This window comes from Scleropages formosus, chromosome 1, assembly GCF_900964775.1.
Source record: "Scleropages formosus chromosome 1, fSclFor1.1, whole genome shotgun sequence".
Classification (NCBI taxonomy): Eukaryota; Metazoa; Chordata; class Actinopteri; order Osteoglossiformes; family Osteoglossidae; genus Scleropages; species Scleropages formosus.
The window spans coordinates 16,063,829-16,080,810 of NC_041806.1; the positions used below are offsets into that span (position 1 = coordinate 16,063,829).

The window sequence follows — 16,982 nt, forward strand, 5'->3', positions numbered from 1 at the left end:
GATCCTTGGTGTCACTGAACATGCTTGAAAGCTTCAGCATCCTCATTTGAAATATTGTCACACTCTGTGTGTCTGCTCCCTGCCTGTCCATAGTATAGTGACAGCGTCAAGTGTGTTTTGCTGTAACCATTAGTACCATTTCATTTCGGCTGAACTGTGCATTCTGTATACTTGTTCAGTATCATTTATTTTGTGCATTTTGAGATGAACGTGGACACATCACCAGTGATGTAACCTGGGGTCACCGGCTGTTACGGGTCTTTCAGCAACAGACCCCATTCGGCACTACTGTACACTCCTCTAGAGAATCTGTACTTCAGCCATCAGTACAGTGTCTGATCTTGAGCCAAGTGGTCATCGTTCTTACTACATTTCCATACCGTGGCCGCCAGCAATAGTGTGTCATGTTACTGTTACTTATTGTGTCTTCATATGCCGCCTCATTTACCATTTATTCATTTAGCTCGTACGTTCCACTAAGGTGACTTACAATTTTAAGTTACGTTGATTTACCCATGGGGGGTGCGGTGGGACAGTGGGTTTCACTGGGTCCTGCTCTCCGGTGGGTCTGGGGTTCGAGTCCCGCTTGGGATGCCGTCCTGGGTGTGTCCCCTCCCCCTCCGGCCCTATGCCATGTGCTGCCGGGTTAGGCTCCGGCTCCCCGCGACCCCACCTGGGACAAGCGGTTTCAGATGATGTATGTGTGTGATTTACCCATTTCTATAGCACGGTAACTCGTACTGAAGCAAATTAGAGTAAGTAGCTTTCTCAAAGGTACAAGAGCAGGAGGTGGGATTTGAACCTAGTTTTTTGGGTGAGCCTTTCAGTTGTGAGGCAGTGGCTCTAACCACTGCACTTCCTGCTGCCCGTGTGTAAGTGATAATATTCACTCTTTCTGCTTCTGTGCCATGATAACACAGTTGTACAGAAGTCACTTCTAGGTGTGTCCACTGCTAGATCTTCAGCTACACGATATGTTCCCGCTGTGTATTTGTTCATGAACTGTGAGTACCAGCGTACACAGACTGACCTCTGACCTTTCCGTGTCTCAGCAGCAGTTCTATTTCCCAACTGGGCCTATAAACCTGCTTGGTCTCCCGGGTCCAGGCAGGTGCAGCTGTGGCACTTCCTGCTAGAGCTGCTGGGCCGCGGAGAAGGCGGGGCCATCGGCTGGGGGCGAGAGTGGGGCGAGTTTGTGATACGAGATCCGGAGAGACTGGCACGTCTGTGGGGCGAGAGGAAAGGGAAGCCCCACATGAATTATGACAAGCTGAGCAGAGCACTCAGGTTCATCTGCTGCGCACACATACACACAACATTTTCGTGTTTGTAGAGAACGTCTTTCATTTAAAGTACTGCTAGCCATTTTCTGTCCGGAAGACCAATTAGCCTTGTTAAAATTTCTGGAGTGTACCTGTGCCCGAAGAATCCCATCCATATACCTCTCCTTCTCATCCATTATCAATAGTTGCTTGTCTAACAAAAGGTTGCAGTGGTCCTGAACCTATCCTGGAAGTTCAGGCTGTGAAGCAGTGTACACCCTGGATGGACAGCATTCAGCACAGGAAACGCACACATTGATTCACACACTATGGGCAATCCGGAGTCACCAGTCCAACTTTGGAGTGTGGGAGGAAACCAGAGCACCTTGAGGAAACCCATGCGACCACTTGGAGAGCTTGCAAACCTCACAGAAAAAGATGCGGATTCAAATCCACATCCCATTCCACAGCCCGGGATCTGAGGCACCAGTAGTACCCGCAGTGCCACCAAGCCACCCTACTCTATCCAATATAAATCAAAATAGATGACACGAGGAGTGGTGCAGTGGGTTGGACCGGGTCCTGCTCTCCGGTGGGTCTGGGGTTCGAATCCCACTTGGGGTGCCTTGAGACGGACTGGCGTCCCGTCCTGGGTGTGTCCCCTCCAGTCTCACGCCATGTGTTACCGGGTTAGGCTCCGGTTCCCCGCGACCCCGTATGGGACAAGCGGTTCAGAAAGTGTGTGTGTGTGTGTGTAGACGACACAAATCTTACAAATACTATAGTCACTGTTCTAATAATGACTGTGCGTTATTATATTACAATTATTATTTGTATAAATATAACTACATCTGCATTTTGAGGTCAAATATTAGAATAATATTTTCAACCACTCTCACCTCCAGGTATTATTACAACAAGAGAATTCTTCATAAGACCAAAGGGAAGCGATTCACCTATAAGTTCAACTTCAGCAAACTGATCCTCGTGAACTACCCCTGGTACCCAAGCAGCCCCCTGCAAGCTCCAGAGGTAAGGGCGTGCCACCAGGGTCTCTGTTCTGCTCCTCAACTCACAACCTGCCTCCCTCCACTTCTGCACGAGTTCACATGCATTACACCGCACACATACAGTTACACCTCACCGTAACATCAGACATTTCATTCCCATTTCAGTTTAATTTTCTAAAACATACTGCGAGGAATCCTCACCCCACCGTTTCCCTTTCACTCTCCTCTGACACAATCCTAGCTGGCTCAAAGCAGCTCGGTCCAGTTCCCCCTCTTCCCCGCAGACAGAGGGATGGCTGTACCTGGGGACAGTCAAGGGGAAATGCTAGAAAGAGGTAAGGATCCAGCAGAAAACTGTGCATGAAATATCCGACAAGCTCTGCAAATGTATCCTCTAGTGCTGAGCAGCAGGTAGCGTTGGTGCCTCACAGCACCTGAAGGTGAGTACTGGGAAGTGGGATCAAATCCACCTCTTTCTGTGTGGAGTTTGCATGTTCTCCATATGTTCGGTGTTCACGTGGGTTTCCTCTAGGTGCTCTGGTTCTCTTCCACAGGCCAAAGACGCATGTTTCGGGTGAATCGGCGATTTAATTAGCCTGTAGCGTCTGTCTGTCTGTGTTTGTATGCGTCTGTTGCACTGCTTTGCTGTATGAACGTGTGAATGACTGTAGAAAGTTCAGTGTAATGGATCACCTTGGACAAAGGTGTCCCCTAAATCAAGGGCAGCGATAAGGGTGGGCAAGGGAAGCCGGTGTCCACTCTGGCGGCGGCCTCCATCCTGCCCACCTCATCAAAAATCAGGGTATGATGTATAATAAAGGAAAACATAAAGGGAAAAGTTTTTACTCCAGTTTTGATTCAGTTACATCTGCTATTTTTTGACTGGTTGAACACAAACGTTGTTCGAACCATTTAAGAGGATTAAAACAACTCAGTTTCACGTTAGCAACACAACAGTGAGAAGACAATGATTTGCTCAACTAACACTTAACGCTCCAGACATTTGACTTCTGCTTTATTAGTTGTGCTTTTGTAATAGCTTCTATTTTTTTATAGCTCAGGTTTTTGGAGTATTTCTGTGTATTTCTGTGTAACATCTCGTTGGCTAGCTCTTTTTCTGCCAGTTATCTGGCGCGATGGAAGAATAACAGTCATAATTTTAATTTCTTGCACGTACAATAATTTGTCCGCTTTTGTCTCTGTTCCTTGAAAATTTACCTCGAAACATGCATTGATTTCTGACAGCGAAAAGATCTACTTTTACATTTATTCATTCAGCAGACACTTTTCTCCAAAGCAACGTACATCTCATAAAATCAGACAAAAGCGCATACCAGCAACAGATGGGTCCTCAACTGATGTCTTAAAACGCCCCCTCTGCCAGTGCATTCAAGAACCACCCCTGGCCTAAATACCAGTTCAGAATCGATGCAGGTCACGCTGGAGAAAAGTGTCAGCAAAATGAACAAATGTTAAAGCATATTATCAATGATTCCTGCGTAATGAATTCTATTGATATGATTTTGTTTTCCAGAGGGGGGCGCAGTAGCGCAGTGGGTTGGACCAGGTCCTGCTCTCTGGTGGGTCTGGGGTTCGAGTCCCGCTTGGGGTGCCTTGCGACGGACTGGCGTCCCGTCCTAGGTGTGTCCCCTCCCCCTCCGGTCTTACGCCCTGAGTTGCCGGGTAGGCTCCAGTTCCCCGCGACCCCGTATGGGACAAGCGGTTCCGAAAATGTGTGTGTGTGTGATTTTGTTTTCCCTTACCAAAAATCACAGTACAAAAATTTTCTGTACTGTGTCTGCAAATCACCAAAGGAAATATAAAAGCGCACTGTGTTTTATATTTTAACATCCCTCTACTATGTTACAGAGCCACGAACAGTAATTCTGGATCTCTCTTTTGATCGACAGTCACGCAGTCCATGCCACGGCCTCCCTGGTTGCCCTACTCTCTGCCCAAGCCCTTCCCCTGTCTGCAGACCCACACTCTGCAGGGCCAGCTGTCCTATCTCTCAATCCCACCCACTGTGGGCTCTGGCCAATCAGATCTCTCAGGTTTGCCATCAGTCAACACTGCATTCCACCTCCCTCCTGCTCTCAGCGGTTGGGCAGCCAGCAGGGAGTGGAGCTTCGGCCGCTACAGCAGAAATGTCCTCGGAGGACAGAGGGAGGGAGAGAGAAAAGGGGTTGACAAAGAAGAAAGCCATGGAAGGAGAGAAGGCGAAGAGGAGGGGAAATCAAGATTCACTTTGACAATTTAAGCATCAGTAGATGTGCATATTTTCCACCCTTGTACAAGAAACATCTTTTCCTACTGTTAATTGTTACAGCAAAGCTACAAGCACGCTATTAGACTATTTTATCATCCGAGTTATTGTGTCATTTAGACCGTGCCCTCCAATTTCTGTTTATTACAACTTTGCGTGTGGTGTATTTACTGAAATCTATAACAAAATATTGTTTCCTGTAAAGCGGTCCTTGAAATATTCCATAATGTCGTTTGTGTAACAGAAATAGTTTGGCTTGGTGTGTCTGATTATAGCACAGCCACAGGTGTAGAGAAAGGTGTATCATCGTGTGCTGTGATTTACAGAGAAGTGCTCATTCCGTCATAATTAAAGCATACAAATTGAGGACACTATCAGGAAGGGGACACAGAATTACGATGAAACGTTTTAAGTTCTCAGTCAGAAGAGGTTAATAACTGTACTGTTTCAACGACAGCGAACCGCCCATTTAAAAAATGGGGAAACAGAGAAAAGACTGTGTCATTGTAAAGTGGGAGGGAATGAGAGAAGATTGTATCGTTCTATTGCTAAGAGGAATAGGCTGCGATTCCATCATTCTGCCAGGAGGAGAAATGAGTGTGGACTATATCATTCTATTGCTGAGGGCAATATGTGGAAATTCTATCATTCTCACATGAGGACAAATGAGTGAAGATGCTATCATTGTAACGCTGAGAGGAATAAGAGAAGTTTTTGTTCATTCTACCACCTAAAGGGCTCAGAGGAATTCTATCATTCCACTGCTTGGGGACATGGGGAAGTAATTCCACCAACGCACTGCGGCGAGGCCTGAGAGAAAGCAGCGCCTTTCAGTGGGGGAAAAAAAGAGTTACAGGGTAATTGGTCTCTTTCCTGTTGTATGCGCTGTGTTCAGCATGATGCACTTTATGTGAACAGCCTGTAATAAATACCTGTACGACAGTTATTTGTATAATGTGCAGAGTTTTACTGTGGTGTAACCGGGGAAGGAATAAAATGTGAACAATGGTACCCAGAGGAGGTGCACAGCAATGATGGAGGAAGGCTTACTTTAGAAAACTGAAGGACACCCCCCCCCCCCTCCCCTCCCCTCCCCCCCCCCAGCGCTGCTCTAGCAAGAAGCCACGTGCTGCAGTTCTCCTGCTCTACAGTAGATGGCAGTAGCGGACCTTGCGGTTGCGCGCTAAAAGGTGACGCGCGTCGCCGGCGTACAGCTCGTTCCATACAATGGGTTCAAGATGACTCTTGCCGCGGGCAGGTTTTTGTACATTTTACAACAAGACACAGTAACTAGCTGAGTGGGTGAGCACTATTCATAGCCATCAAAGTTCTTAAGGCCCTATCTTATACTCCGAAAGGCTGAGTTCATCATCATGATTATGATCGTATCTCTGAGAAAACGTCTGCTAATGAATAAATGTATGTATGCCTCAATCCCTTGAACATTAAGCAATTTTGAAAAGGTAAAAATATGTATCGGTAGTCACTCGCTTACCATCATGCCATGATCTCTGTCTATGATGATGCTACTCGCAATAGCTAAATTATTAGGCAGCAGACTGCAGAGTCTTAGCAGCTGCCGGCGTTCTAGATTGGGGGTCAAAGGTTTGAACCCCGCCGCGTAACTGTACCCTTGCTTGGATTGAAAATCGTATTCGTCTCAATTTTTTTTCAATTGCTCCAGGTAATCATGACCCACCTGTATAACCGGCAAATCACTAGTGGAAGGAGGTCACACACAGGAGTGCATGCATGGCATGGGTAAACTTGATGGAACACAAATAGTAACTCGTCATGTGGATATGAATTCTAAAAGTGACTAAATTCAAAGTGTACCGCACTTTTAAATGTGTATTCGACTACTCTCTCTAAATACGGGCGCCAATATGCACAGCAAGACACACCCTGGAGTAATTTTACCAAGGAAACTTCGACGTGCAACTTCGGAGGAGGAAAGAAAGAAAAAAAAAAACTACTTTGTCTACACGCATGCTCAGACGTTTGCGCGCGCCGGAACTCAAAACACCGGAAGCGAGCGGTTGCTCTTGACCTCACGGCGGCGCCTTGTTTGTCGGTAAGAAGCGCGGGTAAAGTAAGTGCGCGCGCGCGGCAGCCTGTAACCGAGGGAAATTTGTGCCGAAATTCAAGGCAGCAAAAATAAACATTCGTGTGTCATGCAGCGCAGCATCGCGTGAGTACTGTTGTTTATCTTTTTTAAAACATATCAAAAACCCAAGTGTGTGTGTTTCCTGAAAGGTAAATTTTAAACTTTATCACCACGGGCGGGGTTGGTGAACCTTGCAGCTGCTTCAGTTAATAAAATGGTTAATGATTAAATTAATATTGTCCATTTACATTTCAATGAGGCAGTTGTTTTGAATACTTTATTAGACTTGTTACAGTGAGTTAACCAACCGGAAATTTTGACTCTTGTCTTGTGTGTGTGCGCGCGAGAGCAGCTTACACACCCAGCAGTGACAGTAACGGTGGCAGTCCTGCTTCTTCAAAATCCTCTGTGAACAGTGTTTGTTTTGCTCCTTCAGGTCGTTCTTTCAACCCATGAAAGAAAAGGAGAAGGAGGGACGAAAAACTGATGGACAGAATAAAGAGAGGACAGAGTAAGGGTGGGGTGGTCGAGTCACGTGATCTGGTCATGATCACAGGCTATTTGCATGTTATAGATACTGTACAGTACACTAGCTAGCACTGCCTCAGAGTTCTTGTGCTGTGTGTTTATCTGTGGGTTCAAATGTGGCTTAGTCTGTGTTCATTGTATGGAACATACATGTTTGGGCTGCTCTGTGTGTGACAGTGACTATGATTGCCCTCCAGTGGACTGGTTTCCTATCCAGGATGTTCCCTACCTTGCAACCTATACGTGTAGGATAGGCTTCACACCGCTATGACCTTTGCATTAGACAAGTGATTATAGATAATGGTTGAATACATATGTAATACAGATACTGCATGTCTTACACTTTGTGTCATATGCTCTAGACACACTGTGCACATGCAGCTATACTGGGTTGTGTGTGGGATGGGTAGATCACAAATACCAGAGTACCTTGTAAGACCTGGGGTCCTGTACATGCAGTGTGTTGAATTAATGTAATTTCAATTTTGGACAAAGTTATGCTAGTTTTTTAAATTTTTTTGTAGCACCATGTTAACAATCTCTCTTACACATGCTTTTCCACTAGACTAGTTAAATCGCCACTAAAACCTCAAAATGGGCTGCAGGAATGTGACTCGCCTGTAAAGAAAGTCACAAAGCGCTGCCGGCAAATCATAGACAGCGATGATGATGAACAGCCTGTTGTGAAGGAGCAGGCAGCCAATCAAGCTTGTTCTCTCACTCCTGGAAAGGTGAGCTTGGAGTGTGGTTGACATCTGCACCTGAATGTGTGCATTTCTAGGAACGTTGGTCTTCTGTTGTGTTTGTATTCTCTTACTATTCCTGTCATTGTGTCTCAGGTATTGAGCTCTCATCGCTACAGGATGAGATACGGTGTTGTGTCTGGTGTTGTCCTTGACCAGGACTCGACCAGAGTCCCACAAAAGCAGCATCTGGTGCAGAGCCAGTTGTTTTTTACATGTGCTGCCAACACAAGCTGCTGTGCTGTAGGCTTTTGCTGCTAATCCGGTCCCATTACAATCCTTTCAGTACCATACTTAACAAAAATGTGACCGGTAGCAAACATAGTTTACCAGTCTTACCTAGAAGCAACTAATTATTGGCACAATTTGTTTGCACAGCTCAGTAATAAAACCTCAATTTAATTCAATTCAGAAGCCTTGCCTGCCTTTCTAGGTCGGAAAAGCTTAGAAAGTTTAATTGTTGCCCAGCTATTGTTAGAGAAAACATAACGATGAAGGTATATATTTTTAAGCTAAGCAGACAAATAGGTAAATTTTGCCGTAAATATTAGTAATATTAGTAATATTAATTCTGCCGAATAATGAATATCTAAGGAGGTTTCTGTAGTCACATCGTCTTTAACCTTCATAATCAGTTATCTGGATGAGTTTTTAAACTAACCATATATTGTTCTTTATTTCTAATGACCTTTTATTTTTATTTTGACTCCTCCAGCAGACAGTAGGGAAGACACCTGCATTTGCATCTCCTATAGCTGCTCCAGGTTCTTCACCTGTTCCCTCTACACCAGTTACTCCAGCTTCCTCAGGTACTCCAGATAGTCCTGCCACCTCAGTATCCCCAGGCACCCCGTCCTCCATCTCCCCTTCAGGAATCCTGAAGCGCAAGACTGGTTAGTGTCTCTGTCTGCTGTATTTCTCTGATTAAAATCATACAGACAAATATAAAGTGGAATTCTCAGTATTTTGCAGTAATTATGGTAACCAGGTAACAGGGGCTATGAAGGTTATTTGAACCATTTATTACAGTTAAATTTGTACGTTTTTCTGGTAATGCTTCTAGATCACTATTACATTTTTTCATGTTTGCAGCCAGAAAGCGTTTTCCGAAAAGAAAGCTGGACAGTGGATGTACCAGTGAGGAGGGAACAGAACCGGAAGGAAACCAAGCAAAGAGGTCCCGGACAGAGCAAGTTCCAGAAGTGTCAGGTGGGAGCCCAAAAAATTGCAACCTGTCACCCCCAGTTCCCCTTTTCACCTCCTTCTTACTTATTGTCTTGTCTCTGTGTTCTGCATTACAGTAACCTTTCATTCTCAATTTAGATCATGAGACTGAAGCTGCAGAAGAGGACCAGAAAGATATTGCTGATCCAAACGAAAGCATGGAAGTACAGGAGCATAAGGAGGAGCAGGTGGTTGGAACAATGGAGGGAAAGGTTAAAGAGAAAGAAAAAAATACTGAAAAGGTTGAAGAGGATCAGAGTCCTCCAAAAGTGACAAAGCAGGAAGGCAAAGCAGACTCTGAGAAGAAAAAGCCCATAAGCAGTTTCTTTGGTGAGTTTCTGTCAGGTTGACACACCCTGGGCCTCTTTGCAGTGTTTCTGTGCCTTCTTCTGTGAATAGTTTTGCACTTTGTATTGACATTTCTCAAGTTTTGCAGTTTGTTCTCCTTCAAGGTGTTTTTACACTTTGCACAGTGTATTGTAGTTATACAGATATTTTGTCTCTGAAGAATTGTGCCTAATAATGTTCCCCCTCCATTATACTTCCTGGTGTTCACTGAAATTGGACCTCCTTGTTTAGCACCAAGGAAAGCAGCAGCAAAACTGGAAAAATCAGAGGAGACTGTGAATGGCGAAGGAGAGAAACAGCTGGGTGCAACAAAAGAGAAGGCAGCGGGGAATGAGAAAGGGACAGTGAGAAGGTAATTGAGAGAGAGAGATGTCAGTCTGCAGACCTTCTTGTCCCCCTGTAGTGGGTATAAATACAGGCAGTCTGCAATAATGTTACCCCTGTTCTTTCTGAGAAGATTTCTGTTCCATGTTTAATTACTGTTCTTCTTAAGTGGAAAGGCTGGAATTTTGAGCCAGACTGAGTATGATCCATCCAGGCCCAACTACCATCCTGTGGAGCATGCCTGCTGGAGTCAGGGTCAAAGGTCAGTGCAAAAGTGCCTTTGTGCACATGTACCAGTACTGTAGTGCTCGTTTTGTGTTTTTTCCACTAAGATCCATGCACACAAGCATCTCTTCAGTGATGGCTCTGTCTTTTAGGGTGCCCTATCTGGCTGTTGCTCGTACGTTTGAGAAAATAGAGGAGGAAATGGGCAGGTGCAGCACCTCTTTTTTTCTATTGGACTTGAACTTTTCTGTTTGTAGATATAGAGGTTTTTCTTGTGCAGAAGTCGGTGATACAGTTAACTCTCCCCCAGCTGGATGTTCCTTGCGTACTTACTGCCTTCCACATCCTGTGTTGCTTTCTTAGGTTGAAGAACATAGAGACCCTGTCAAACCTGCTGCGTTCCGTGGTGGCGCTCTCTCCAGGTGACTTTCTGTATTTATCGGGACTGAAAGAGGGAGGAAGGAGGGATATGAATTCAATCAGTAGTTTGCAAGTCCACTGCCGTAAGCACTGCTCCTCACTGTGGTAGACTGTACAGTGGTCATAGTGAGGGGTGACTGAATAAGTAGACATGGACTACAGATCCATTGTGTGTGTGTAAGAGCTCTTGACATGGCATCACTTTCTCTCTCCAGATGACCTGCTCTGTTGCATATACCTGTGTCTGAACCAGTTGGGTCCTGCTTACTTGGGAATGGAGCTCGGAGTTGGGGAAACTGTGCTGATGAAGGCTGTTGCCCAGGCAACCGGTAAAAAAAAAAAAAAGCACATTCTGATCAGGGCCAATTTTTTTTTTTTTTTTCTTTCTTTTCTTCTTCTTCTTTCTTTTTTTGTGTCAACTTTTTTCCTTTTCCTCTCCTCCTTTCTCCTATGGCCTTAGTTGTTAATTTCTTCCGTCTGTTGCTTGTTGCCAGGGCGACAGTTGGACAAAATCAAGGCAGAGGCTCAGGAGAAAGGGGACCTGGGATTGGTGGCCGAGAGCTCACGTAGCAACCAGAGAATGATGTTTACCCCGGCCAATCTGACAGCGGCTGGTGTGTTCAGCAAGCTCAAGGACATAGCCAACATGAGTGGAAATGCTGTGAGTGTATTTTTTTGTATTAATAATTATCAATTCAAAGTTATTAAATAATGATTGCAATATGAATATTTTTAAATTTATTGTACTGCTGTTTTTTTCCCCCTTGCTTTACACCTACTTTATTCAAGTCTATGAATAAAAAAATTGACATCATCAAAGGCCTGTTTGTGGCCTGCAGACACTCTGAAGCCCGATACATCGTGAGGTGAGTTTCTGTCACCTGTGGCTTCATTTCTTGCCTGTAGTAAATTTTCTTACTTCTGTCAGAGTCTAGACAACTTACCCAGACCCAGCTTACCCATGTTACTTGCACCTAGTTGATGTTGGTGGATTCTGGGTGAAAATGGAATTTTGTGGAGTGTAGTATTGCATGTCACTGGGGAATTTTATTAAGTATGTTGACAAAAGTCTGAACTGTCTATAACGAAACATAATTGCCGGTAATTAATCCCTGCCGATAATTGCGGAGAATGAAACTAGTTACTTGCTGACACATTTATAGCTATTTATTAAGTTGTTGTTATTAAGTATAGCAATTAAGTTATTTAGCTATGTGTTTTCTTGCTGGTGAAATACCCCTGTACTTGAGCAGTTATTTTGGTGTGCGATTCATTGACAGGTCTCTGGCTGGGAAGCTGCGGATTGGTCTGGCAGAGCAGAGCGTACTGGCGGCCTTGGCGCAAGCAGTGTGCCTGACCCCTCCAGGGCAAGGTCAGTATTAAGTAATTCTGAGGCCAGAAGTGAGTGTACCTCCTTTGTAACAGCACTGTATAATACTAAGCTCCCTATGTAGAGTTTCCTCTGCAGGTGATTGATGCTGGAAAGAGCATGAGCTCAGAGACCCGCAGGACCTGGCTTGAGAAAAAGACCCTCATTCTAAAGCAGACATACTGGTAAGATGAGGCTTTTGGCATGATGACGAGCCAACTGAGGTGGTGGAGAGCAGCTAGAGAATTAGCATTTACTTCAGTGGCACATTGACCATGTGTTACCATAGTTACCAATTCAGGTTTATGAATTTTAGCTGGTAAAGGTTGACTGAATGTAGATGAACTCTTATGAGATACTTGTTCTCCTGTCAGTGAGATGCCGAGCTATGATGTCATTGTTCCAGTCCTGCTGAAGGAGGGAATTGATGAACTACCTCAGCACTGCAAGCTCACGCCAGGTTTCTGTCTGCCTGCCTGTTTGTCTAAGCTCGGTGTTGCTGTGGCCATAATTTAAACTTTGCTCTTTCATTCCCCCACCATTTCAGGAGTCCCCCTGAGGCCCATGCTGGCTCACCCCACTAAGGGTGTGTCTGAGGTGATGAAGCGGTTTGACGAAGCTGCGTTTACCTGCGAATACAAGTATGATGGAGAGAGAGCACAGGCAAGTGTGTGTTTAACTTCTTTGCATGTGCACCATGTGCTCACGTGTACTTGTCTGAACTGCTCGAGATATCCCCTGTGATTGGGTCTTCTCTGCAGTCAGTCACTGTAGTTAGTAATTGGTGGCTGTCTTGTTTTTCAGATCCATATTCTGGAGAATGGGGAGGTTCGCATCTTCAGCCGCAATCAGGAGGACAACACGACTAAATATCCAGACATCATCACTCGTGTACCACAAGTAATGATGAGCTCACAAGCACAAATACTCCCAGTTCATATCGTCTCTGGAGTTTTTATTTATTGTACAAGTAATATTCTTTTTACGTTAGAGGTTGCAGCTTAGCTCACGCTTCTCGTCTGAAATAGTGAACACTGAGGCCCCCCTGTGGTTGTAAAGTAATAAAACACATCTCACCATTTTGCCGCCAAGCTTTTGCTTGTCACAGGAACAGCTTAGGATTCCAGGACATCGGAATCACTGGGACATTTTCCAGTGTGCTCATTCAGTCCTTTCTGGAGCTGTGTTGTAATTGGTGGTCTGCATCTGCCAGGTAAAAAAGGCTTCTGTGCGCTCCTGTGTGCTTGACTCGGAGGCAGTGGCCTGGGACAGGGAGAAGAAGCAGATCCAGCCCTTTCAGGTGCTAACGACACGGAAGAGAAAGGTACCCCTGTTTCTTTGTGGTGCTCTGTGCAACTGTGTGTGTCATTTGTATTGTGGCCAGCTCCTGTATGAAAATGTTTGCAGCATGTAGTGTTCTTACAAACTTTTGTGTTTTGCAGGATGTGGATGCGTCTGACATCAAGGTGCAGGTCTGTGTCTATGCCTTTGACCTGCTTTACCTGAATGGAGAGGTACGTAAACAAAGCCTGGAATAATTATGCTGGTGATGATGATGTGTATAGCAGTGGTGCTGATCATGACAGTCATGACTTGTTCTGGTTTCTCTCCAGTCTCTGGTCAGAGAGCCCCTCTCCTGGCGTAGGGCCTTGTTGAGAGAGAGCTTTGAGGAGCGTGAGGGGGAGTTTATGTTTGCCCGCTCGCTTGACTCAGACAACACGGACACTATTGCCGAGTTCCTTGAGCAGTCTGTTCGAGGTGGGTGCCCGTGTAATTAACCCGATGCCGAGATGTACGTGTTTAATGAGGGTTCGAGTTCTACTATGGTGAAGGGTCCTAATTAAGCTCTGTAATTTGCTTTGGAACCCAGACTCTTGTGAGGGTCTTATGGTGAAGACCTTAGAGAAGGATGCCACCTATGAAATCGCTAAGCGCTCACACAACTGGCTCAAGGTACGTTTGTTGAGGAGTGGAAAATTCATATTTACACCTACATACCCCTCTGTACTCCAGACATATAGACAGGCCTTATGTACTCCTGTGTGATGATCAGATATATACTTACCACACATGTGAATGACTCATCTGCAGTCATTCAGAATCATTCACAGACATTTATTTTCAAACCTGGTGTGCACTGGTTTTGTTACATCTACACACTCTTCCTGTTTACATTTATTCATCTAGTGGATGCTTTTTTTTTTTTTTTGCAAAGCAATGTGCAACTCTGGTAACGAAAGTATTTCACACCGGGTGTAGAGCTTTACTGTCATGACATCTTGTACAGATACATATGAGTTCTCCATGTAATTTTTTTGGAGAAAAGACTGATTTAAAATCCATAGAATAATTTGTAAGAAATGTGGGATGGTATATGATACAGAAATTACGTTGTCTATTTGCCAGCTGAAAAAGGACTACCTGGATGGGGTAGGGGACACCGTGGACCTGTGTGTGATTGGTGCCTACCTGGGCAAGGGCAAGAGGGCGGGGTCATATGGGGGTTACCTGTTAGCCTGCTACGACGAGGAGAACGAGGAGTACCAGTCTGTGTGCAAGGTATCTGTCTCCGTGTGTCATTGTATGCCATCTTGGCTTGGCCTTTGTTTCACCCATCTGTCAGCTTTTTGACGAAACTGTCACAGCTTTTCAGGGAAGAACTGGAAGTGCTGCGTACGCTAAAACTGCATCTCCAACAGTATGAAAAAATGCCATTGTGAGATTGGAAGACTTTAATAATACAGCTGTGCCTCACTCATTTACAGATTTAATTTGTGTTCTAGAAGCTTCTCAAAAGGCAAATTTTGCACATCAGAAACCTAGTTCCCTTTACGGTATGTGCAGTTAGTTCCCAAGGCCAAGAAAAAGGTCCCATTTTCCAGGCGAAAAGAAAAACATCACTGATAAAGATGACTTTGGCACAGTACCTTGTACTATTTGTCATAAATGTGAGTAGTTATTTAATTATGCGTAAGCCTAGGAATGTGGTTTGCCTCCTAAGCTGCTGTCTTGTCTGCATCTTTCGTACCACGTTCATAGTGTGCAGTGGCCTGCAGATGCGTGCCCTGCACTTCTCCATCTGTTGCAACTATGTGCTCACACATCGTTTGCTTTGTGCCTTTTACATTTCAAAGTTTTGTTTATGACACTGAAAATTTCAGTCCTTATGTACCAAGGTCATACCTGAGTTTTCTGCCACAGATGTCACAGATGATGTACGTATTGGGCTTGGGATGGGGTTCTGTTCAAGTTAAAGAACTCTGGGATATGAACACTGTTGAGCTTACAGTTCATACTGGTTTTGTCAAAGGCCAGTTCTTTCTACTGGCCCTGCACCGTCACCGTTCTTTGTCAGTTACTGGCTCGCTCTTAGTGTTTTCTAATTTGTCTGGTATAATTCTGTAATCTTTTTGTCCACAGATTGGAACAGGCTTTAAGGATGAGGATTTGGAGCAGCATTTTAATTTCTTCAAGGTACAGAACAGATTGCCTGACTATGACACTTCTGTGGCGACTGTGCAACCCTTGGCAGCTAACTGTCTACTTTTATGAAACAAAATATTGCAACAGCACAGGTGGCACGGCGAATAGCGCTGCTGTCTCACAGCTCCTGGGTGGTGCGAGAGGACAGAGGTTCAATCCCCCGCTCAAGTCTGTGTGGAGTTTGCATGTTCTCCCCATGTCTGCGTGGGTTTCCTCCCACAGTCCGAAGACATACATAAGACTGCGTAGAGTTCATTGGAATTTCTTTTGGAGAAAAGCTTCTGCTAAATAAATAAATGTAAATGTATTGCAGAAGCCACCCCTCATATATTGCTCTTTTCAGGAACATGTGTTGCAGAAGCTCCGTCCGTACTACCGCGTTGACCAATCAGCTGAGCCTGACGTGTGGTTGGAGGCGGTACAAGTGTGGGAAGTGAAGTGTGCTGACCTGTCACTCTCTCCAGTTCACAAAGCTGCCATGGGATTGGTCAGTTCCTGTTTGTCACATTCATAACACTTGTAACTTGCTATGTCTGTCTGCTTTCAATTGTTACTGAGGAATTAAGAATGAACGACTATAATTGTTTCTCATCCTTGGTGTGTTTTTCTCCATGTAAGGTGGAACCAGACAAGGGCATCTCCCTACGGTTCCCTCGTTTCCTCAGAATCAGAGATGACAAGAAACCAGAAGATTCCACGACAGGAGCACAGGTGGGCAAGTCTTTTATATTTTGTGTGTTCCCATACTTCTGTCGCTGTATGTGTCAAAACGGGGCACGTTATGTATTGTGTTGCTCCTCATTATAGCATCAGCTAAGTGGTGGTGGTGGGGGGGACGTGCTCTTTCCCACCCCCACCCTTTTCTAGAAGCGGCCCACAAGATTGGTTTGAAGCGCGTTCACTGTGGTGCTCCCACCAGTTTGCCAGTGACGGGCTTTCTCTGCTTCCCTCCCACCCAGATTGCAGATCTGTACCGGAAACAGCAGCAGATCCAGAACCAGGGAGCTGCCGATAGAGCCGACCCAGAGGACTACTACTGAGCCCCCTGTGCTCAAGGGCTCCTTGGCTTTGGACAGCTATGTATCATAACAGCCAGTTACCCATCCAGTAGGTTTAGTTTTACTTATATTAGTAGTACAAGTATTGGTACTACGATGGATCTTTCGCTTATGTCTGGGAGTTGCAGAAAAAATATAATATGAAAATGAGACCTATGTAAATAATTTTTATATGTTAATATGTGGCTGAAATAAAAAAGTGAATTTCAGGGAAGAAGCGGTGGTGTGTTGTTTCCATGTCCACTTTTTAGTACAGATGAACGGGGCATGTTTGGAGAGCCCTGGAGTTCAGCCTTGAGGTTGGGAGCTGCACGATGGGATCTGTAATGGGAGAAGCTTGCATCACGCACATCACACACACGTGCACTGCAGCAACATTCGCTCTTCCCACAGCGGAGTGTGTGTTTGTGTGCTGAGGCGCATGTGGGCTTTGTACTGAGCAGGGATTGTTTTTCTGGGGAAAAGGAGGCTAGATAATAGACCTTTTGTGTGATGCTTGTGCTCGTTTGAGGGACTGAAGATGGAAAGTGTGGTTTTCCTGCCCTTTTCAATATTTTTTTTCTTTTTTAAATTCTCTTTGTTCTCTGCTTATTCAGTGCTTTCCATCTCCTCCAA

General features: G+C 45.0%; 1 protein-coding gene across 2 annotated transcripts; it reads left to right on the forward strand.

Moving 5' to 3' along the window:
• The first annotated feature begins 6,480 nt into the window (after positions 1 to 6,480).
• On the forward strand, positions 6,481 to 16,494 carry lig1 (ligase I, DNA, ATP-dependent). 2 transcript variants are annotated; one of them, XM_018757968.2, is made up of 27 exons: positions 6,481 to 6,729; positions 7,082 to 7,156; positions 7,739 to 7,904; positions 8,635 to 8,809; positions 9,009 to 9,125; positions 9,240 to 9,470; positions 9,720 to 9,840; positions 9,982 to 10,074; positions 10,190 to 10,246; positions 10,401 to 10,459; positions 10,673 to 10,786; positions 10,952 to 11,118; positions 11,247 to 11,323; positions 11,738 to 11,829; positions 11,912 to 12,011; positions 12,201 to 12,286; positions 12,374 to 12,489; positions 12,631 to 12,726; positions 13,040 to 13,150; positions 13,269 to 13,340; positions 13,440 to 13,584; positions 13,697 to 13,779; positions 14,233 to 14,385; positions 15,247 to 15,300; positions 15,653 to 15,796; positions 15,928 to 16,020; positions 16,269 to 16,494. In XM_018757968.2, exons 1-27 carry the CDS (start codon positions 6,713 to 6,715, stop codon positions 16,347 to 16,349), a joined length of 2,895 nt encoding a protein of 964 aa, XP_018613484.1. In that variant the 5' UTR covers positions 6,481 to 6,712; the 3' UTR covers positions 16,350 to 16,494. The 2 variants fall into 2 exon arrangements, with proteins under 2 accessions (XP_018613484.1, XP_018613483.1); XM_018757967.2 differs by having other exon boundaries at positions 6,482 to 6,729; positions 8,632 to 8,809.
• The last annotated feature ends 488 nt before the right edge of the window (positions 16,495 to 16,982 follow it).

Coding starts and splice junctions, on each gene's coding strand:
- lig1 (XM_018757967.2), top strand. Junction 10,460..10,672: donor CGTGGTGGCGCTCTCTCCAG/GTGACTTTCTGT, acceptor TTCTCTCTCCAG/ATGACCTGCTCTGTTGCATA. Junction 15,301..15,652: donor AGCATTTTAATTTCTTCAAG/GTACAGAACAGA, acceptor TGCTCTTTTCAG/GAACATGTGTTGCAGAAGCT.